We start from the raw sequence: 25,897 nt of genomic DNA, 5'->3' as shown, positions 1-25,897 counted from the left end.
CATTCTAAGCAATGCAATGAGATAAACACAAACTGCATGCAAGCAGCATTGCTGACTTTTTCATTAGACAGTTATGATTGGGGTGTGGTTTATGGAAGTAAGAAACTCGCCCAAAGTCCACTGATGCCTTCAGTGTGGCATGAATGGAATTAAAAGTGTGCTTCAGATTTATTCATTTATTTCATTGGTGTTTTACGCCGTAATCAAGAATATTTCACTTGTACGACAGCAGCCAACATTATGGTGGGAGGAAATACACTTTCTGATCACATTCAAATGATACACTTGATGGTGGCCTTTAAGTTTTTATGATAATCAAATTGTACAAAAAAAAACTTGCCTTCAGTGGTATTATAAGGTGAATGAATCATTCAGCGTGAAACAAGCAAGTTTTATTTATTTATTCATTTATTTAAATGGGATTTTACACCTTCCTCGAAAATTCTCGACTTAAATATGATGGTAGTGGGTGTTATGGTGTGAGGAAATTGACCTCAGCCTGGAGGGGAACCAGTACCATCCGCAGGCTGATGGACGAATTTCCCACATACGCAACTGAGCAAGATATGTAACTTGATAAATACTAAACTTCATGTCAAATACAGAATATCCTGACGACAGACAAACACAGACAGACCATGAATGAACATACAAACACCACCATTTCGGGTCTTTCCAACAAGGTTTACTGTGATGTAGCAAGTCTAGAAACAAGGGACAAAGGGCATATATGTATGTCAAATTACACACAGTAGTATGAATGATCACCTTTGATAACAGGCAACATACCAAACATTGGCAATACATGGAGCACAGAGTACATCATGCCAATGGACATGTACCATCTTTAGAATTCATATCATGAATGGGGCCCCTAAGAAAAAAAGTTTGAATGTTAGAAGTAGAAACTTGTCCCCTTGGTTTGTTTTGTTTATCCAGTCGGCTGATTGACAACATCACAATATGCATAGTATGGTACACCAGGGTCTCTAGAAGCTCTCTTTTATTTCAGTTTAGCAGAACTCTATTGACCAGTTGGCTGACTTTGGAAGCACCATCCATTCTCAACCATCGATCAAAGCTTTCAAAAATAGAAATTCATTGATTCATCAGAAATATGGAACTGGCAGTCACAACACATAAATCAATGTACTTTAAAGAAAAATAACCCCTGGGTGAAATTATTTGCTTGTGTATCAGAGGCATGATGCAGGTGTTTCAGTACATGAATATTTCACAAAAAGTGTAACACATGTAGGCCTACCTTCATATCTGACAGACACCACTATCTGAGCTCACCAGAAGCTGGAACCAAACTGCTCAGTTATCTGCTCTGTGAAAACCTGGTTAACTGGCACACAAAATGCCCATCTGAACAGTGAGTTTTAGTGGGCATCCAAATAAATTGAGCTTTCACAATTTTATACATGTACACCAGGATTTAAAAAAAAGTTTTGAGTCCAGTATAAATATACATGTACTTCCATACCAATATATACATAAATTTTTACAATTCTACTAGCTAGCCATGAACTCAAAATTAATAAAAATCTTTAATCAACAACAAATCCCAAGTCAAGATTAAAAAAAAAAAATCAAATCAGTAAGGACTGCACAAGTAGATCTTTGAAACAAAAATGTGACATAAAGCCTTACTGCTTTCAAAGAAAAACTGTCGCAAAGACTACTACTAACAATCACAAATTTTTGCATGCCCTGCTAAGACTGCAGATGATACCAGGGAAACTAATACAGCCATAAACTTGCCAAACTCACTACTTGCTGTGCAGATACATTCACCAGAGGCAACTTATTGGACATGGTAAACTTAAATACATGAATCCAAAAGTTAAAACTGATCTGTAGTGTGCAAGCTCAAGATAATCTGTCATAAAAATGATGCTTATACCATTTTACCTTCATGAGCTTATGTTGTTTTCATTCAGAAGGCTAAAAACTTATGATTTCCACTGTTTGGAGACCCATCCTGGCTGCAATTATTTTGTCTTTATTGCCAAGCGTGAATCCTGTGGATTGGTACTTGAAAAATGGCTAACAAGATGTACTCATTTGTATCTCATTGTTATGCCTAATTAGTTCATGATCAGCATCACATAAGTACATGTTGTATAATGTGTCATGTTGTATACCTGTGAATGTGGATAAGTATAAGTATGACTTGAAAAGGCAGTAGCCTACCTTGTTTCTTTGCTGGCCATTGTACATGTACATATATTAACACATTCAACCAAATTTCCCAACCCTGAAACATGTAGATGTAAGTAGAGTACAGGTGTGCGTTTAAACATTGTTACATGAAGGGCAGTAATGCTCAGGTACAAAAATGACATGTGCACCTTACCAGTACCTGTCAATCTTGGGCAGGACCACATAACACTGCAACTGTATGCACGTATGCAAGGTAAATACAGAGCATGGGCTAGATGCTCATATTGTGTTCATGTAATTATTATTGTACAGCGAGTCACAGCAAGCTCACAACAGTTTCCCCATCTATAAAATCCAACCAACAAAATGCAAACCAGTTCATCAACACTGTGCCAAAACCGTAAGTGCAGTAGTATATGTATGTGATGGAGAGGTAGAACAGAGAGTGTGCTGTAAACACAGGCCTATGTTTCATAATTACTTAATCTTTGGTCTTCGGTGCCCTCGGCTTCAAGTCTACATGCAACTAATAATTCATGTCAGACAAACTTACAAATGAGTCTGACTCACTAAATAACAATAAGAAGAAGAAAAGCTGCAACAGCCTTCCACTGAATAACCTCCCTTGTCCAGGGTAGAAGCTATGATGTAATACAAGTTTAGTTTTGATTCATGAATCTGAGAAGTGGGATTTCACCCTAGTAAAGCCACATGTTGGACCAGTAACAACAATTTTCCAGACTGACGGATGTTGAAAAACTGCAACATGCCTACAAGTCATGTAAATGTGTAGAGATCTTCAATGAGGTTTTTCACCTCCTGGCAGTAGGATTTACCCTTTCCGCAAAGTTCACTCTAAGTGTCTGTTGTTTCTTATTAAAAGTAGCAAGCAACTGATTTCCAAGTCCGTTTACAAAACTGAAATCTTTTCAGTACTTTTCTGTGAATTGGACTTTGAATGTCGCCAAAGTGGTTCAACTTTGAGGAAGCTGTGTGAAAAGTATAGGATTTCCATAGTTATCCTTCTCCCAGCAAGGAGACAAAATGTCAGCTGAATTCATTATTTTTTCTTTACACACAAACAAGCTCATCTATGTCTTGAAGGTATGTAACAGCTTATGCCATTTATTTTTTGAAACTCGCCATTAATGATTTTCAGAAGTACCAGTTAACAACAGCAACACTCCAAAACTGTGCAGACCAACTGCAAGGGAAGTAATTCAGTGGGGCACTACTGCCAGCGCAGCAGTTAACTGCAGTTAACTAGTATTGGAATACTGAACACAGAAGTTAACAAGTCCCAAGCTGTTCATTTTGTAATGTACATGAACAGTGCCACTGATGTGAATCACACAAACCACAGTGACACAGACGTGAATCACCCAAGCCACAGTGACATTGATATGAATCACGCAGACCACACTGAGACTGATGTGAATCACGCAGACCACAGTGACACTGATGTGAATGACCCAAGCCACATTGACACTGATATGAATCACACAAACAGTGACACTTATGTGAATCACCCCAGCCACAGTGACACTGATGTGAATCACAAATACCACAGTGACACTGACATGAATCACACAGACAACAGTGACACTGATGTGAATCACCCAAGCCACAGTGACACTGATGTGAATCACACAAACCACAGACACTGATATGAATCACCCAGACAACAGTGACACTGATGTGAATCACCCAAGTCACAGTGACACTGATATGAATCACTCAGACAACAGTGACACTGATGTGAATCACAAATACCACAGTGACACTGATATGAATCACTCAGACCACACTGGCACTGATGTGAATCACACAGACCACACTGACACTGATGTGAATCACCCAAGTCACAGTGACACTGATGTGAATCACACAGACCATTATGACACTGATGTGAATCACTCAGACCATTATGACACTGATGTGAATCACGCAGACCATTATGACACTGATATGAATCACACAGACCACACTGACACTGATGTGAATCACGCAGACCACTATGACACTGATGTGAATCACGCAGACCACACTGACACTAATGTGAACCACCCATGCCACAGTGACACTGATGTGAATCACCCAAGCCACAGTGACACTGATATGAATCACTCAGACCACACTGACACTAATGTGAATCACCCATGCTACAGTGACACTGATGTGAATCACCCAAGCCACAGTGACACTGATGTGAATCACACAGACCATTATGACACTGATGTGAATCACACAGACCATTATGACACTGATGTGAATCACACAGACCACAGTGACACTGATGTGAATCACGCAGACCATTATGACACTGATATGAATCACACAGACCACACTGACACTGATGTGAATCACACAGACCATCATGACACTGATGTGAATCACGCAGACCACACTGACACTGATGTGAATCACGCAGTCCACACTGACACTGATGTGAATCACGCAGACCACACTGGGACTAATGTGAATCACGCAGACCACTATGACACTGATGTGAATCACTCAGACCACACTGAGACTGATGTGAATCACTCAGACCACACTGACGTGAATCACAGACCACAGTGACACTGATGTGAATCACGCAGACCATTATGACACTGATGTGAATCACGTAGACCACTATGACACTGATGTGAATCACGCAGACCATTATGACACTGATGTGAATCACTCAGACCACATTGACACTGATGTGAATCACGCACACCACACCCACACAGATGTGAATCGCACAGACCACAGTGACGTGAATCACACAGACCACAGTGACACTGATGTACATCAGGTTAGACTTCATCCACCATGAGAAAGGGCATATCTGTCATTTCCCACATCACCAGTAGGTCCATATTTCCATAGATCACTCTTCCATCCATCAGTTCACTGGCTTCTGAGGAGGTGCACAGCTCAGGTCTCATGTCTCAGCTCACACCTCTCTGGACAGTTTTGAAGTCGAAAGTTCATGTCATACACTATACAGTCGAGGAATCAGGAATATTGTCAGGTAGACGAGGCCCTTGTTGGTCAAGCAAGTGTTGTGTAATGAAGCAGAGTGTAATCCCATGCGGATGATGTGGACAGAGAAGGGCTCTGTACCGCTATTCCGCAGGAAAGCCGGTTGATTCCACACCTCCCACTGAGCTACGACCAAAACTGACCAATGCCACCGAACTGATTGTGTATGAGGATTACCCAAAAGATTGTTGTCCACCAAGCAGGCACAATATTATTACACAGGATAGCCACAGTGGCAGTAAATAAAGAGCGGTTCACTGAATTGCTCACATCTGACTATTTTATACAGTTTGACTGGCAAAGTTATCTCCCCTGGCTGGATAGTCCGGTGAATCCTCCAGTAATCACACAGAGATCTTCACGCCTTGCTGAGGTACTGAGCCCCCGCGGTTCAACCGTCGGGTCCTACAACATACAGAATCTTGATAAGAACATGTATAAGCCTTAAGAAACTGACAATAAACAGCATAGTGTGAACTTCATATACCATTAGGTACAACAGCCATGTAAATCATTATTCTTAGTCATGAGCACTTGTACATGTAGTCCATAATGCAAAGAAGGAGAAAAACTAGAAAACATGCAGAGATTATACACACTTTAACACAGTACTTCCCTGATATGGACTAAACAGAATTTTGGCACCTATGGCCATAACTCATAAGGCAATAAACATCACTGAACTGGAAAATATGGGGATATACATTTAAACAAATGTTTCATGAAATGCTTTATCACTGGAGTATAAAGATTATGATGGGAAGCAGGAAGCAGTTAAGATATAATCAGTGCCCAACCCTAGCTAAACTGAAGTCAGTTCCCAACCTTTTACGATAGGATGACCATATGTAAGGTCAGCTGAACTCCATAGTTAGTTAGACTGAAGAGTAGTATAACCACATGTAAGATCTGTTTTAAACCATTGCCACATAAACTGTCAGACGGGATAAATAGATGTGTGATACTCAGGATGCCAGCTTCTGCTAAACGTTACATGTGCAGTATCTATGTAAGAGCAACTGTACGTGAATGTAGGTATGCCTTTACCAGTTAAAGCAGCCCAAGTACCAGCAGGTACATACATGTATACAACTGCTAATGCTTACATTATACGCGGAAAGAGCACAAAGTTTTACATCTTTATTAAGGCTTACATTATGAATGTTACATGCAACATAAATTGTTATATCCAGTTCAATTAACACGATAAGGATAAAATATTAATTAAGCCAAATGTATATATAGAAGTCCTCAATATATGTACCAGGCCCTAGTCGGCTGATATGATAGTATATCATCAACACGTACTGCAAGGCAACATGCAGAAAACTGAGACATGCTCTCAGGCACACTGATATTTCTTTTCTTATGCAAAGATAAGTAGAAAGGTGTTACTGTATGTATTCTATAATGTGTAAGTCCAAGGAATATAGTGCAGCTACAAGTAGCTTTTTAGAAGTTTGAACACCAGATTGTACTGTCACCTTAAGCTTGCTTGACTGCTTACTTGTCAGAAAATGTCACTGTACCTTAGGTAGAGAGAAACAAAAAGTTTCCATCATCACTGGAGCCGATATGTAGCAAACATAAACCATGTGATATGCTCAAACCTCTCCTGGCTAAGTCAATTCTCTGCCGTTCACAATACATACAGTATACTTTCACTTCTTAATTGATTTTTTTAGCCCTCTAAATATGAGAGCATCTAAGCAGACTACTTTTGTGACTAAATTGATTTCCGTTGCAATTAAAACAATAAAACACCTAATGCTAACTTTACACATTCCTGCATAAAACTTGCAACAATGCAACACAGAGAATGATCTATTCTTGGCAACAACACTTATCCTTAAGCTCTGTACCATATGTACACATAGTGACATACAGTACATGACATGCTGCTACATGCTATCCAGTGACCAAAGAAATGGGTTACATGTACAACAGTTACATGGTATTATTGTTTTCCTCTCTTCTGTACCAGACAACAGTTATGTAAGATGGGTGTCATTATCTCCTTTCCCTGTTTTGTGTCTATATGTCAGTAGTCTACCACACCTTGACACTTCTTATCTAAAATACCATTACGACTTCGCATGCATGCATGTCTCCCATCAGATGCTTATGTCTGATAAAATAATCAGTAAAGATCGGCAATAAAAAAACACATGTACATGTTTTTTCTGTAAATTATCTCTATGCATACTGTGCATGAAGCACAATTTTCTAAAAAAAAAAAAAAAACTTTCCCCAAATGATAATGCTTGGAGGACGCACGTGAGCAGACTAGGAAAGGGTTGTGTGTGTATGAGGGATAGGTATGCTGTTTGCATGGTTTAAATGTATTATTTGTAGAGCATTCCACAGTACATAGTTACATATTTATTTGAATCATGTTTTACACCCTACTCCATAATATTTCACTTATATGAAGGCGGCCAGCAGTCTGGTGGGAGGAAACCGGGCACAACCTGGGGATAATGCATGACCATCTGCATGCTGCTGACAGACCCTCCCACCTACGGTCGAGATGAAGTCAGCACGAGCTGGACTTGAACTCAAAGCGACCGCTTTGCTGAGAGGCTCCTGGGTCAATGCAGAGTACATTGTTAATATACATGAATGCAAAATTCACACAGTGAGCATGATACAGTACAATATCTAAGACTGGTACATTCTGAACAAGCATACTTATGTTCAAGCATGTGTTATACATGTTCTACTAGCATTGCCAGTCTAATACCACATGAATGATTTAAACAGTAAAATCAACATTAATTTTCAACAGAGGTTTGATATGCGTAATTATCATTAAAAAAAATATATATACTGTTCAACAGTGTATGAAGGCTGTGAATTATGTGTTCGCACAGTAAATACCTGTATGACTGAAAAATAGTCACTCGCAGACGGGGTAGGTGTTCACAGGGGCAATTTTTCTTGTTGAGACTCAGTATGTGAAAGATTTGGGACTGGGTGCAGAGGACGGTAGGGGGTCAGAGTAGAGGTTGGTATGACAAATGCTCTTACTCTTATTGATGGATATGTACTACAAGTACCACAGCAAATAGCAAGAAAAGAGAAACATGCAGGCAACAAATCTGCAACCACACAAGGAATAGGAACAAAATTTATCCCAGGATTCAAAAAGGTATAGAAAGTGACAAAATACATGTACATGAACTTGGCAAAAAAGGAACAGTCAAAATGTAGAGCATTTCCATTCACTACTTCTACAATCAATCACAACTCAATCATATCATTCATCAAACTATGCAAAAACTGACAGAACACCAACAAGAATCAGACAGCAGCATTCTGGTTAATGGGAGTGTTCACACTGAACAATCAATGGAAGTGTGAGTGAGCAAGCTGCAGAACATCAAACAGAACCTGTTACTTCTAGATCCCATGGTTTTGTCAGACCTGGGAAATAGTATGCCATAACAGGAATTTTATTTACCTCTACCTTTCAAAACAGGAAAAATGAAAAATAAAGCAAAGAAAATGTATGGAATGAGTTACCAACATTAAAATACAGCCAATTATCCTACCCTTTCTTTAATAATGCAATATGTGCCACGGGGTAACCCTATAAAATCTGCAGATTTAGCATATAAGTAATAAGGTGAAGACTCCTACAGGTGATAAAAAAGTTGAAGCAGTACAAAGTCTATAATAGGCCAATCTAATAACAATAAAATATATTTCTGCACACTAGTATTAAGGGGTAATAATAACATGAACGATAATGCGTGTAATGTGGCTAAGTCACTGCCACACAATGACACACAGCTCTTTCTATTTGTGACTCAGTCTAAAATAATTTAGCAGTGCTCTGACAACCATCAAACAGTTTGTGCTGCAAGTTTTGATATGACAGAGGTTTCAAAGCCGTAGTATTATAGACATAGGCAGACAACTGACAGCAGCTTCTTACCTAGGTGAATTCATTGGGCTTCCTCCCCCAGGCTTTACGTTTCGAGGCTGATCTTTGGCATAGTTTCGGCAAGAGGCTAGCTTTGTTTCTAGAGCCTGTAAATGAAGATAATTCAGCACTAGTACTCAAACCAAATCCAACCTCCTTATTATCCATCACATAGTACAACTGGCAATTATGTAAGTCAGATACATGTGATGTCCACTTGATTTGAAGTCTTGTTACTGAATACATATAGAATTAGATGTTTTATTTGATATATTTGAGACATTAGAGAAGCTGTAATATAGCTAGGCATAATCCATGCACCTCAGTACCAGGATAAGCTCTGTAAGTTGGTGTAGTTTGTTACATGTACTTACTCCCACTTTCCGTAACAATTCGCCGACTATATTGAGAGCGGAGATTCGTGCTGAGGGTGTAAGAGGCGTCTGACCCCCACTACCACCACTTTGATTAGAGCCACCTGAAATAACAGCAGGAAGGCTACAGGTGGGCCAAAGAAAGGATAACTAATAATAGTTCATCAGTAATAAACTAGAGGTAATATCTACATCTAGTGGTTAGTATTGTACTTTTTACATGAGCTAAACCCACCAAGTGTGGACTAGCACTAGCATGTTGGACTACATTCAGCATGCATGCTAGGACTATAACCAGCACTTTGGAAAACAACCATCATGTTGAGACTACAAAAGCAACTGATGGCAATTGTACATTATATGTTATGCTAAACTGTATCAAGTGGTTAAACAAAGAATCAGCTTCAAGTTGTATCAACAGATGTTACATGATTATGAACGACAGAGACACTGCAGTACTGAATAAGCATACATAAAATTGGTTACATGAAATGTGTAAAAACTACAGTACTTGAAGTGGTATCTACACATATGTACTGTCATAGTGACATACATAATAACTAGTTAGTTAGTTGATAAACATGATAAAATATAAACACAACCCACAGAATATTTCTCTATGTTGACATTTTTCTGAACTATGATGTCTCGGGCAGATACGAAATTGAATGACACTACTACTAACATGACATAATCATGAAATGGGCTGGAATACTGAAAAACTACACTACATTAAGAGGAGTTTGTGCATGCAGGTGATTCAGACTGTCATGCATTTACTACTGTCTCATGTACACCACAACACAGAACTACAGGCCATGACTGCCGACATCTTTCAGTATGTATGCCATGTATCTGCAGAATACACGAGACACAACACGGGATGGCCATACATTACGTACACAACACGGGATGGCCACACATTACGTACACAACACGGGATGGCCATACATTACGTACACAACACGGGATGGCCATACATTACGTACATAATGACATCACCTATTACAAGTGCTAGGGATATAAATTTAACAAGGACTGAAAACAGGTCCAGGAATGATGATAAAAACTATTTAATGAAAGACGGAATATGAGAGGCACATTTTACCAAGACATATTGCACATAATATTCAGTACTCGTTCAGCAAGTTTTTCATGTGTGCATTTTGTTAATATTGTAGAATATATTCAGATCCTTAGCTTTGTGAAAAGTGACTCTACTATAAAAATAACAGCAATAATGCCTTACATGAGCATCGGAATACTAGAGAAAAATTAAGAACAGTGCGTGTAAAATAAGCATACTGGAGAGATCTATTAATTTAAACATCACACATGTACATAATAAGGTAAGTCACACATGTTAACCATTAAACTAGAACTGGCAATAATAGAAAAATAATTGAAAACCACAAACTGATGAACCAAAAAATTATTATGTTACAAATGCTGCCAAAATTTTGAGCATTAAGGCGTTTTATTCCATAATAAATCTATTACATAAACATCTTATTGTTTTTACCAGATATCCAATGTTCATATATACCATGTGCAATGGACAACTTACTTTTTGGACTTGGTGTTGATACTTGTGACCCTTTGAGTGATGATTGCAAGTCAGAGTAACCATTCTCTGCTAATCTATTGGAGTCTACTAGGTCAGATCGTCGAGGTATCTCCGATTTCGTTGTTTCTTTCTTTGCCTGGACAGCTGAACTGCCCATACACGTACCATCCTGTATCTTAACTTTGACACCGAGTTCTTGCCTCAAATCTGTAGAGACAGAGATTGAAAACAATGTAGTAAGTGTGTATGTATGCACTTACTTTAGATATTGTTCAACATTACAGAAGGCATCATTCCCAGTGGCTAGCTGCTCATGTACAGCAAATGTACCACTCATCCACATATAAAATTGGTTTGTAAGCATAGAACAGGACAAATTATAACAACAACAACAAAAAAAACCTGCTTCCATAAGAATGTGATGTGCTTCGTAATTCTTCAACCTTTTTGTATATTTGTGTTTCATTCAAACTTATTCTGAAGGCATTATTCTGTGTAGACCGATAAACTTATACTTTTCGTGAAGCCCTGAAATTGGCCAATCCAACCGATGTAGTTTTGTCTCCAAACTAAAAATGTGCATAAATTGCACTGAAACTTGTTCATACACATGCGAAAACATTAAGGAATCAGGGGACACATTTAATTTAATAGCACATGTAAGTTTAGTGGACATATTATTTGCTCCTTACATGTGTGACCTGTGTGCTTTCTCATGAGTGTGCTCTGTGTCAAAATGTCCTGTGTGCTCTCAGCCATAGGTTTATTTAGGGAGGTCTCTCAGTGTCTTTGAAACGCCCTACTGTGATAAATTAACATGGTAGAGAAATGGAAAAATAAGAGAAAAATAGAAATGAGATGGCCTGATTTCAAATTCTGACTAAATCCATGTCTCAGCATATATGTCCATTGTACCTGTGAATGTTTGTGCTCCCCATAGGACTATCTACGAAATCTGCATGCTGTACATGTATATAGATGAACACTGCCCCATGTACCTGCACAATCCATGTAAAATAAACACTAAGCTTACCTCTGGCTTCATCTTTTAACCTTTGTACAGTTTCTACTAGGGTCTCCTTTTCATCCAGCTCACTTTCCAAAAATGCATTTCGCTCAATAGCCTACAAAATAACACAGAATAGCATACATGTTTCTTTAGGAGTCATCACTAATTAAGGGCTGGACCAAATTGTAAGATATCATTATGTTACAGTGAAGTAGATTGAGTAGTCAACAGCTGACATCTTCACTATATAATGTAATTTAATTTAATTTATTATGTTAGATACATGTAGTTTACAAAATATAAGCGAACGCCATGCAAGTGAACAAAGGGTGTTACCTGGTTTAATCTCAGTTCAAAATCTTCTAAAGACACCACTGTAGCCCTACAAAAAAAACAGCACATCATATGAAACATGCAAGATTACTCTCTCTGTTTATATCAGAGAGCTGACAACTAAACAATTAACTTTACAAGGTAATGTCGTAATGTGTGGCCATCCCGTGTTATGTACGTAATGTATGGCCATCCCGTGTTGTGTACGTAATGTGTGGCCATCCCGTGTTGTGTACGTAATGTATGGCCATCCCGTGTTGTGTACGTAATGTATGGTCATCCCGTGTTGTGTACATAATGTATGGCCATCCCGTGTTGTGTACGTAATGTATGGCCATCCCGTGTTGTGTACGTAATGTATGGCCATCCCGTGTTAAAAGAGCATGTAATAAACTGGTTGGTTAACAATTCCATAATTTAATTTAAGGATGAATTTATTACATGTATGTTCAACACAGGCAGAGTGTAGGCTGCATATGTGCATGTAGATACTGAGCCTTTGGTCCTCCAGTTAATCGGATTAGCAAAGTTGTGACCCAGTTGTCACCCAAGTGTGCAGGGGATGCCCTCACAGTCCCCAGTGGCTCAGTCTAACCCCCAAGCCTTAAACAGACACACTTCACTACACACCTATAGACAGTCACTCTTCTATATAACAGGTCCACATACACACACAAACAGGAAACCTGAACATGGGGCTAACTTTCCAAACAGCATTCCATGTTAAATGAGCTGAAGTCAACTGTTCCAGTTGTGACTGTCCAAGAGACATGGGGTGGTGGTGGTGGAAGAGGAGTAAAATCAGAAAAAGTTGTGTTTTCTTTGAATACCTTAATTCTTCAAGCTTTTCAACCATCTCTGCAACCAATATTTTTAAACATTCTGAGAGAACTATGGGGTGTAGAGAAATAATTTGCAGTTTTAAGAAGTTTGCAACTTTAATGACAAACAAATCATGTTTGCACTGAAAAAAAAAAAGCTTTAGAGGTGGAAAAGGTTGAAGATTTACAGTATTCACTTATGTTTATTTACATATAGTGACCAAAACCTAGCTCTAGATACACCCAATCTGTTACTATTGGTACTCTACATGTACGTGTAAATGCTGTCATTCCAAGCCAATTAAACACACATAAACAATTACTGCTCAATTACTGCAAGAGAAACACACTGACAAAATGTCAGCTGAGGTTCCATACACACAAACTCAACTATACACATATCCACTTCATCGTTCATTTATTGTGGCAGTCTCGCTGATTCTTACACACAAATTTAGTGACATACATGTACATGTTCAGTAAACTGCTGAAACTTTTTGAACAGAACACATGAAACATTTAAAAATACCTAAATGGATACATATACGTGTACCACATATGCATATACGGTACAGTAGACAAAAAGGTGAACAGAATTTTGGAAACTTGCCCAAAAATTGAGGAAAAAAAACAATAGAGAAGCGCAAGTATAAAAAGTTAATGAGATTTGCATGACAACATCTCTGTGAGTTTTGTTCTAATGTTTAAACAGAAATGGAAACCCAGCTTAAGTTACACTAATGTGCACGAATTGAGTTCATGTATAAATGATGCCCCAGTGACAAGAACACTGCAGCTACTGTATTGTAATTTCTCTGGGGAACAGGAGATCATGTTTATCACCTGTGTTTAAGGGGACTCCTACCTCTACAAGTAGACTGCAAATACATGTATATACATTATGTACTGAAATGAGATCCTGAAAACACTTGTAATGGCCACAGCTCTACCTCAGCTACATGTACATGTATCATCGCTATTCACAAGCTCTTGGCATTTACAGGCTGCACTGTGATTAACTTCTCCTGCCCAAAAATGCTGGTTGAAAAGGTTATTTACACATGGGTGGACTCTCTGTAGTCTACTATCTACTGGCCTATCTACATAACATTAGCTACAGGTGATCCAGCTGGCAGCGTCTGTTATATATGTACAAGTACACATGCAAGCAAGAGTACATAAAACATGCAGAGGATTATGTCACATCTGACAGTCAGTACAGCCCAGTGGCACTGACTCTGCCTTAGACAAAACTCTTTATCCCTCAGCAGCAAACAGGCTGACAGTTTTTCTATTTACTGCAAATCATTTGAAAAATTTCTTACATACCATGAAAACTCTAGGCGTTAAAAAACACACAAAACCTGTACTACAACTTCATTGTGTGTTTTTTTCCTTTCTACAAAATCCTCAAAACAAGTGATGTCAAATTCAACTTTTTTGACATCCTGATGCACCTTGGATAAGACAGAGGGCAGTAAACAATCAGTTGAAAATTACATGTACAACAACTTTCTTCAAACATGTGAGTTTGCAAAAAAAATGTTCATGTACAACAAAAGATTTCAATGAACACAGGGGACAGTTTGCGCAAAGGGGTCGTAACTACACTAAATCCATCCATACAAATAACTTAGTGTAAAGCCTAAAGGTGTGACTGTTGTAAACATAACCACACTACAGGCATTACTGCCAATCTAGGTTATAATGATGTAGACATATCTTTAAACAATGACTCAGCAAATTACATCATGTGAAAAAAAATTAGTCTCATAAATATTACAAAATAGCAGTCCAACTAAAACATATGTGTACAGTCCTGTAAATTTTGAACTGATTGTTAAAGCTTTTACATTTACAACAGGGTCAATTGAGGGAGGTGTAAATTAGGGATATAATGACAATTGTATGCAAGATTTACAGGTAACTTTGACTGACTATCCCTTTGTGCAAAAACCCCCAATGCCCACCACAATTTTGATTTACTGTCATGGCTGTTTTATGTAGTACTCAGAACATTTCGCTTTATACACAACAGCAGGCAGCATTTTAGTAGGAGGGATCTGAGCAGAGCCCGGGGGGGAACCAAAGACCATCCTCACAGCTTTGAGGAAGAAAGCATTACATGCATATGTAGTAGTTAAAAGCTCATCTCACCTCTTTGCCCTCTCCAAATCATCATTCATCTGCTCCAACTCTCGTATATACTTCTGCAGCTCATCTTTGAAGGCTGTCACCTGAGCCAGCTCATCCTCTAGCTCAGATATCCTCTGATGACTGCTACCTGAAGATGCTCTAGTTTTTCCTGCACAGACACAAATCAATGGACACAGTTCTAACCAGTGCACATGTACATGGCCATTTTTTGCACAACAATTTTAACTTACACAGCATGCCTACGTCAAACAGTGTACATGTATATGTGCTCGTAAAATGACAAAAAAAGATGCCAAATCTAGACAAATTATGGTAAGTAAATGGATTCTGATCATGTTACTCTTTGCCTTCAAGGAAATGACACAAGTGTGTCCATAAGAACATGCTGATGGTATCCTTGTGCAGCTTCAGTCAACAGAGATATGACGTCTTCATGATGAACTATAATTCACATAAAGCTTAGCATTTTTTCATGTGACACATTTTCCTTGATTTTGATTGATTCATCCACCTTATAGTGCAACCTGAAACATATTTTGTGAAGTCTGATTAATTTCTCTCAGTAAAACTTAAATGATGGCATCAAAAGTAGAATTTGAAGGCTTTTATCTTCTCCTATAAGGGCATTTTTACACACCAAACTTTTATTGGTGTAATTACTGAAAACAGTAATTAAATTGCATTCAATCTGACATGATTATAACAAATTTGTTGTGCTGTCGTCAGCCGCTGCCTGGACCTTTAAATCTGTCTAAATTTAGCGGGCCATTTCAGTGTATTGATGGCTGTTACACGTACAGCAGTGTGATCAGGAGGATTCTCTGACATGTCTATGTTATCAGATGTCGGAAGTTTATCCACGTGGCCCTCTGCTCATCACCTGATCATATCTGTAGGCCAATAATCAATTAGAGTGAACAATGAGCAAGCACAAATTCGCAATAGCTGCAAATTTCAACAAAAAGCCCATGTCATCTTGAACGCAGGCTACTTGTTTATAATAAATGATGTTGAAAGATAAGGTGTCACTAATTTTACAGACCAACAGTCAGACAGTGTGACTTTATACTCAGCTGCACATTGCAGATTAATACACTCCAAGGTTAAACCACATATAAAACACAAAATGCTGTTTGAATTTATTGCATAAACCATTGATGAACAGCTGTATTGCATTGCTTGCCGTCAAATACATGTACATGTATGGAATGTGGCCTTGTGGCATTTCACAAAAATGTTTTCTGAAAAGAATGCAGCTATGATTATGTAAGCCTGAAGTGCGCATACATGTTTTCATCATTAACACTGGTCTATCTTGGACATCCCATATCACAGGTGGAATGTGTCTGTGTGAGAATGTCAGGTCTACACCATGTACATTTGCACGCACAGAGCTTACATTCCGCACAAGCCTGCTAACCACTGAGTTACAAGTCCACATCAATGGGAAAAACTAACCCAGAATGTGTCAGGGAGTGTTCTGAAGACAAAGGAGAGCTATTCTCATCACAATCAGCACAAAGCCACTGACATACCCTTAGTGAGTCCACCTCACTCTTCAGCTTTGAATTGTTTGTGGTTAGGTCTCGGTTCTTGTTTTCCAGCTGTTCCAGCTGTGTCTCCAGCTCTTGTTCCAGCTCGCGGCTGCTGATCTGGTACTCCTCTAGCTCTTCTTTTGTGTCCTCCAAACTGAAATAATGTCAAGACGAACATGGTTATGCTTGGCAGGGACACTCACTCTCTCTGGGAATGATGTGATCATAAACATGCCATATACACAGGAAATTTCGGCAGCACATTCATCTGTGTACATGTATATCCCACTAAACCATATGATACTGTAAACTAATGTTGTGACCATAAGCCAAGTAACAAAAAAGTCTTAACTTTTCATTTTTTGCTTTGCACAGGTACAGTAATATAAATATATCTGACATGAATCCAAAGAACATGTATGTTCAGTCATTGAGCCATTTGATGTTTATAACACAGCATTAGTATGTAAGCATTACACCTGGCACGAGGGTGTCAGTGTAGTATATATGATGGATTTCAATAGTCAATCACATAAAGGGACTAAAGATACTGTCAGGTAACTGACTGCATGTACAACTGTGGGATACCAAAACTATTCACCACACCATACAAATTAGCAGTCAGGTGTTAAACTAAGGTGTCTGTGAAGCATGTCTGGCATGTACATGTAGGGTACTGTCTGACCATGTGCTTAGCTCATCATACACTGACAGTCCTGAGCCAGGCTTGTCTGCGACTTCAGCTGGTGACTCCCTCCTCCAGCTGCTGGGCATGCCTATATTTCACAACTACATGTGTATCTGTCTTGAGAAAGGCTACAGTCAGACATGCCAGCCCCTCTACCCCTGCATTGTAATACTTCAATCAGGTACACATACATGATCACATTTATACAGGCTAAACAGCTGTACATCTATACATATCACAAGAGAAATACACCTGAAGTCACAATTTGCTGTATCATCAATACATATACAATGTATCATGTAAAGCCAGATGTACATGTATGCTGGTCAGCAATATCACAGAGCTGCACATACATGACATACATGTATAAATTAGGCATACAGATGTCAAAATGTTTGGTTATTCACTCATTTTTAAAACCTAAAGACAAAAAAAAGAAAAAAAGAACGACCTTAAATTGAACCCAGGTCATCACAGGATGACATCATCCTGTTGTGCAAATATTCATACCCTCAGAAACATAAATGATCATTATATTGTATTTTATTCCCTTCTGTTTTACAACCATGTATATGGAATCCAACACATTTGACACTTTTAAATATACATATATATATATATATATATATATAAGTTACTGTTACAGAAACCCATGAATACCCACAATATGCATGTTTATTTGATTGATGTTAATCACAAATTCACCACACTCAAGAAGTTCTCAAATTAATACACTGAAGCAGTCAAGCTAAAGCAGATGAAGAAAATCGCTTAAAGTAAAGCAATGCCCCTTGCCAGGTACAAGTAGATACCTGACAAGACATCAGTATATTTATATCTTAAGGGCTGCAATATTTGTTCTAAATATATCAGTCCTGACAATTTGGCTTCCGTGTCTAAGAGCGAGAAGTACAAGGTGCACGCGGCCACCTGGACACTTAGGTATGAGGAACAGGCCTCTAGATGTCCTCTTTACACAATACCTGAACTTCATGAGAAAAGAAAAAAAAAGAAAGAACAGCACAGAGTAACTTTCACCAAATTCTGTATAATCCCTTCCCAAAGTTTTGCCCCATGCCACTGGATAGTAGTCATGTAAACAGCTATTTACTACAACGTTGGGCAGCCACATTATGTGAACCACCTACTAACATGTATCATGTGAACAAATTACAATCAGCACAGAAATCAGTAGTCACAATCAGATGATTTGCTTATGAATTAGGTTTACACACAGGCACTTTGAAATACATGTTATAAATGTATTATTCATAAGAAGTCATTGTCAGTGAAGATGTAGGTTCATGTACGCCAGACAAATGTTTAAATGTATTCAGCTCAGGTCAGCAGAGTATATTTGACAGAGGTTGTATCAATCTGGTTTACTCATCCGGCCACTCATGTCAGAGAGCAGTCAGCCTACTTCCTACACTGTCAGTCTATCTTAAGTTAGCTGGCCTGGGGCAAGTCACACCTGACCACCATCGGACAGATAACACACATGCCAGAACCACTGGGATACAAGCTGCCAGTATGTACAGGTAGAAGAGGGACATTACCATGCTTCAAAGATAACGCAGCACATGGATCAGGAACAGTTCACCCCAAACTGTCACGGGTCAACTTGCCGAAGTGAATAAACCCAAGCCAAAATAGCACCAAATATAAGTAATGGCACAAGATGAAAATATTCCATCTTTAATTTATATTGTAGAAAAACATGATCATCACCTTTGTTTTGGGCTAAGTACTGGATAATAATATAGATCTATATGTAGGCTTTATATTAACTCTGAGTTAAAATTAGAAGGTTAACCCACTTTCTATTCTCAAAGATATAATTGAAGGTACTTGTGCAAGGGTAATGTTTAGACAGCAGCCAGCTTTAGCATGTTTAAGCCATGCTCCATGGAAAAAGTACTATTGACATGTATGTAAAAATCCCTAAAAATGTGACCCCACAAGTACAATGATCAGTTTACTGCGCAACCAAAGAAAACACACTTGAATGACAGGACATGATTTTCTTTTTGTTTTTTCAGTTGAACACATGACATACATGTAGGCTGGAATGGTATCAGTTTATTATAAAAATTACTTTGTTATGTTGGGTTTCATATATAGGTAAATAGACAAAAAGAAGAAAGTATCAATTTGCACATACATTTATTTATTTTATTTGATTGGTGATTAACGTTGGGCTCTTGAATTTCTTCACTTATATACAGTATGATGGCTGTCAAGCTTATGCATGGGAATCACACATACCTGCAGAGTGTTCATCATACAGGCACATGTAGGTATGAACAGAGCACAAAGTACCTCACAGCCTGTGGACATGGTTTCTTAACTATTATCATTTACCGGTAGGACTATAGATAATATACATGTAACCTTTGTAATTAAAGTTTGTTGTCATATACCTGTAAACATAAAGCATTTCCCATGGGAAAGTTGTGAGCAATTAAAGACACAAAATGGACAGATGTGACTTCACTTCTTGCATACATTACAACGAGCCACTCACTTGCACAGTCATGATGTATGTTTTGCTTGGCTGATTCCTCTATTTACTGCTTAATACCTTTTCACGTACATGACCCAATGACACTGTGCAGTACTCCAACCCTACATAACACAGCCACAGCTGATCAGTACACATAAAAAGAGCTAGTTAGAATACAGAGGATATTGCACTATGAAGGTCGAATATCATAAATATTTTTCAAGTGAGGGGTGAAAATGATAACCCAAGAGATGCAAAACATCAAGTGGGTTATCATTTCCACCTTTCACAAGACAAAATATTTATGATATTCAATCTTCACTATGCAATATTCTATTTATTATTTATATTTTGACAATATCGTGATTTTGTATATTTGAACAAGTTTAAGCAATGTTTTTGGCTGGAGGACTTCACAGACTTGTGTATATAGCGTGACATCGCACATGACATCTTGTATGACATTGTGTCTTGTTGTGTGACACAAGAAATGTTAAAGTTGACAGGACTTGTATTATAACATCATTCTGCTAAGCTCAGATTGGAACGTCACAGAACAAAATGTTATAATAAAGCTATTGTTCATGTAAATCTATAGCATGACAAGAATGACTATGCTGGAGATATTCACATTTTGTACATGACCATAATATGTTTTGACAGAGTCATAATGACTAAAGAACATGTAATTTGTGTGGAATGCGTTCCAGAAACAGGATGATACAACCTTATTTCTGAAAAATATAATGAATGCCCACGATAAATTCTACATGTATGTGCCTGCATCAACTTTTTGCTCACTTGTATCTGGGGTGGGCTGATTAAAACTGAGCTTACGGAGTGATGACATGATGCCTTCATATCACTCTGCTGTGAAAACAATAACCAATGCTGAAGCGATTCACATATTATACATCAGCCTTCTGCTCTGAACTGATTGTTCTATTGCAGGATAAATCCTTTACATCGTTACTCAGCCAAAGGATACAGAAATTATTCAAAAATATGTTGTGGTCAGTAACCATAGGCACGGATGGGTTACCAAAACCATACAGTCCCGTATCCTGTCACTAAGTAACTGTGTATCTAACACAGTATGTGTGATGTAGCAGTTTTGATCATAGCACCATCTAGATTTCTTGAATGCATACTTTGATGGAAGGAAAGGGGACAGGAGTAACTATTTGGTTATATTTCTGCCAATTTATACAAAACCATCTTATAAAATTTTAAAAGCATGAGCTTTCTGGACATCCGTTGTTCACTGAATAATTCAGGCTCTGGGAATATGGAGGATTTCATGTTTTGACCAAACCAAGGAAAAATATGCTCTCCATAATAATCCTCTGCCTGAATACTAAAATAACAAGAAAGACTGAGATCAACAGCAGATCTCACAAGGCCAATGGGTGCAAAACTGGACATGTAAAGTGTTACCAAATTATTAGTGCTAAATCAATATAATTAGCATAACTGACTTAGAAAATTGCTTTACACTGCAGATTCTGAAGGTTTCTGTAATGGAGCACTGATTAGGAGACCCATGGGAGTAAGCCAAAATCACCAACTAAGGAAGAAGTCTTTAGCTGTATTCACCCTACAGCGACCTCATAATCCATCCCTTAAAACTTATCTATGTAGTAGAGTATGGACACACAATGTACATGTATATTATTGATCAGCTGTTTGTGTGTGTGTGTGTGTGTGTGGTGGGGGGGGGGGGGGGGCACATGACTACATGCAGATCCTTCTGCATCCTTATTATCCTTGCCACTTTTCAAAAAAGTCAAGACTGAGTAGGTGCAGACTACTGTGGGACTCTCAGCATGCCAGGATCTCAGCATGCCAGGATATGACAAGTGGAGTTCTTCAGGTCACAGCTGCTAAACATGTACCTCTGTACATCTGCCTAAGTCTGTCACAGGCAGACAGTGAGTCATCATGTTAGGGTACCAATCGTGGCTATGTGTACAGTACATGCGCTTAAAAGATCTCTGAAAACTCATCGTTCTTAGGAATCATCTGTTCAGAGATACAAAAACTACATAAATCTTCAACATTCACATATCTCACATACATTTTACATGTGATTGAGAAGTAAACAATTCACGTAATATCTCTAACCTGCTATTACAATTGTAATATGTTAAATTTAGCCGCACTGCGTGGACATTTTCCAGCCACTTTCTTGGCACTTCACTTTCTATCCAGCTATATAGTGGTAAGTGACAGCCAAGTCATGACAAGAGCACATGAAAGCTACAGTAATCTGTCAGCAGAGATGAAAGATTAAACTTCTATATAAGGTACACTACTACATGGAACTACGTATATTCTACAAATTTTCATGAATTACCCATGAAAATGATTCATACATGTGAAATTGTAATTTCATTGGTAGAATATTTTGGATGTATGCATGAAATAATACACACGTCGCCGGTGGGCTGATCCGTCTGAGTGCCTCAAATGCAGTGCTACAAACTTGCAAATACAGCACCAATATAAATATGTACACTTATATATAATTACACATGTTGTACAAAACTGGATAGAACACATTATTTCCGGTGGGAATGAAGTGGTTGTATGTTGACAAGTGTTTGTAAGTCACTTTACTTGACCTTGAAATCGCTATACCATGAAGTATATGCAGCTTGGCAATATCAATATTACCAAATACATGCAAATAGCCTGTAAATCTATTAATTTTATAGCAAAAAAGCCAAGCCTTAGCATTTTCTAATGAATGTGAGGATGATAAACTGCTTATTACCATATTCACATATGAAAACACTTGAGAAATCCCTATTTATCACACATCTTTGAAGAACAGGTACAAGTAATGATAAACACATATCTAATTGGTATTTATGCTGTTCAAGACTATTATTCTACTTTACATATGGACAAAACCACCAGATTACCTAAACATGTGAGCAACTGTTGAATTTCATCACTGAAACTTTAAGTTTTAGAAAATAAAACTAAAACAACTTGGAGTCAACGGTAGCATCATAGGCGTAGCACCCAATAAGCATGAAGGGAAGCAATTCAGCTCAAATCATGTTTGTTCCTAGACTCTCGCTCGAGCATGTCTCATTGTTTACCCAGGTACGATAGAATTCCGATTCTTAGCACAGTCTTTATTTGTCATATTATGAATATATATCAATAAATACCTGATGTACACTCAAATTTGGTCAAAGTAAATGCCTACAGACATACTTGTGACAACAATTTTGCCGTTTTTCCTGTGAATATTTTCACAGTGGTACAAAAACAAATAAATACGGGAGACACCACACCATCACGTTAATTCTGATTTCGCGGTAAATCGATCCGCACAAACTTGGGGGAGCAGTGTATACTCATCTGAGTTGCAGGTTTTTCAACCTTGAGCAATCCATGTACATAAAGTAAACTGTTTACCAAATTCAAAACCTAACTAAACACATACACACAAAACCAAAATGACAAATAATACAGTCTACACATGTTAATCAAAATTCAAAAGTGCCTTCTTTCCAGTGCACACACTTACTCTGTTTTAAATTTTCCGGCCTGTTCCCTCCAGAACTTTATTTCCTCTTGAGGGCTGGAGAACTTCTTTCCCGACATGGTGATGTAAAATAAATCGTCAATATTTAGCTTGTAATTACTCAATAACTGTAGTGTAGTGAAAACAACAGTACTAAATCATGTGACGTCTGTTACTGCGGGGTTGATCTGTACAAAAGTTGTCCACTTATCGAACCAGCAGACACCGGGCGTATACAACGTAAAAACCAATTAGACATTTTCATCAAATGGACAACGAAACTCTAGCTGATGCACGAATCACGTAATCGCACCACACATCAGGTAAATCCCATACTCGAAAGCTCACATTTTGACATTAGTCTTAGGACTGTAGTGTAGTGGTCAACTCGATCCGCCAAGCCCACGGCTGGTCTCTCACGACCGTTCTCACCGATTAACTCAGTGATAGCTCACAATCGTAACTCTCAGTGACACGATGAGTTGTTCTTATTGTCTTATTTGGTGTTCAGCCACATAACTATGCAGTTAATTTAGTCAATCCATCTCCTATGCCGAGAGAACTTGGATGCGGATGTTAAAGCCTCCTTTCGTCTGACACATCGACTCAACCGGAAAACAAGATGGCGGAGAAAGTAGGCCTTCCGATTCGTGCGCCCAGTTCAAACTAACTTAACAGAATTCTCACTTGCTGTTACGGAATTTGATCGATTCTCTTTCGTAAATTTTACGCTTGAATACACCGATCACTTCCTGATCTTATACTGACAATGCATCGACATATTATTCGAGTTATAATTTGTCAAGGTACATTTAATATTATGTTTTTAGAGGACTTGAGTCGGCAAAGGGACATAACTCTTCAAACACTCCCGCATATTTGAAATTCTAGGGGGCGGTTAAAAAAAAACCTGTTGCCAAAAGCTATTACATGTACGGGTTTTTGTAACTGTCATCATCAGTGTTAAATACAAGACCTGTTTTCACGAATGTACTCAAAGACAACTGTTGTATACTATCACCTCCCCCAATATATATACATACATACATACATACATACATTTATATTGGGTGTGCGGGCATGCTTATTCATTTATTTATTTATTAGGGGTTAAGCCTTTCGGCTTCAAGACCCTGTTGTTATTGTAAGGATAATTATTCTCGACAAAACTGTGTTATGTTTCTAACTAAGCCAGAAATTCCCAAATCTTTAGTATAGGCCTTTTTAGGGTACCAAGGGTGTGAAGTTAGCTGCCAGTTCCCGGTTCGATAGTTCACGTAATTGTCCTACATCTTTTATGGTACATTGGGGCCACTTTCACAAAACCATGCTAGTCACATTCCTCGTAACGTTATTCGTACCGGACGTTGTCTAGGTTATGGTTCCATACGGCGATGTCATTTACATCAAAACTTCGGCGATGTCATTTTAAAACAAACGATATTTGGTGAAAGTGGGCCGTTTTTATTATAGCCATAAGGTTAGTTAAACCCAATTTATCATTTTGAGCTGATTCTGTCACGTGACTTGGCTGCCATGTTGGATTTTAATGAAAACACTTTTAAAAAATGCTAATACTGGACGAATTAATCTACCGACATGAAAATCGTGCAGGTGTAAAATTCGTCTGAGATTTGGAAATATGGCAATAGGACGCAATGTAAATTTTCTTTTAACCAAAATAAATTTACATAATATATAGATTATATATTCATATGATAAATAAAGCGTTGTATAGGCCCAATATACGTTGACGTCACGATTACGAATCTGCAATAATATTTTCGCCGTGACATGTAGTTTTAATGCAATTGGAAAGAGAAGTTTTCAAAACAGTTCGAATATCCCCATCTACTTAACATGGGCGTTTCTTGCAAGACTGCATGAATCTAATTACTGTAGTTTACATAGACTAGTAGGCCTATAATTGAAATAAAATGTCACTATAAATGCACATTGATATGGATTTTTTTATAAAAAAAAAAGAGATGTGGAAGAAACACAATTAGATTCCCCAAGGCAAAGAGTGATCACTTATGCGGCCCAGAAATCACGTCATCGAAACCGAAGCAGTGGTATAGGCCTACCTTTTTAGAAAACCCTGGAGACATAAGAAGATTCAATAGGCTGATGTATAGATGAGTGAACTATTTTTGCAACCATATTGCAATCGACAAAAAGCGACTAGATGGCTTTTTCTCGAGAACTGTGAATTCCATTAAACTGATATTTAATC

General features: G+C 38.1%; 1 protein-coding gene across 1 annotated transcript; it reads right to left on the bottom strand.

Moving 5' to 3' along the window:
- Positions 1-390: 390 nt before the first annotated feature.
- On the bottom strand, positions 391-24,266 carry LOC135466173 (nuclear distribution protein nudE homolog 1-like). The gene is given in 11 exon segments (XM_064743555.1): positions 391-5,607; positions 8,596-8,628; positions 9,143-9,237; positions 9,505-9,608; positions 11,072-11,278; positions 12,105-12,195; positions 12,417-12,462; positions 15,392-15,518; positions 15,521-15,539; positions 16,927-17,080; positions 23,665-24,266. Coding segments are annotated over 11 exon segments (1,014 nt in total). The 5' UTR covers positions 23,742-24,266; the 3' UTR covers positions 391-5,546.
- Positions 24,267-25,897: the final 1,631 nt, after the last annotated feature.

This window comes from Liolophura sinensis, chromosome 1 (assembly GCF_032854445.1).
Source record: "Liolophura sinensis isolate JHLJ2023 chromosome 1, CUHK_Ljap_v2, whole genome shotgun sequence".
NCBI classification, from domain to species: Eukaryota; Metazoa; Mollusca; class Polyplacophora; order Chitonida; family Chitonidae; genus Liolophura; species Liolophura sinensis.
This window is presented reverse-complemented; position numbering and strand designations above follow the sequence as displayed.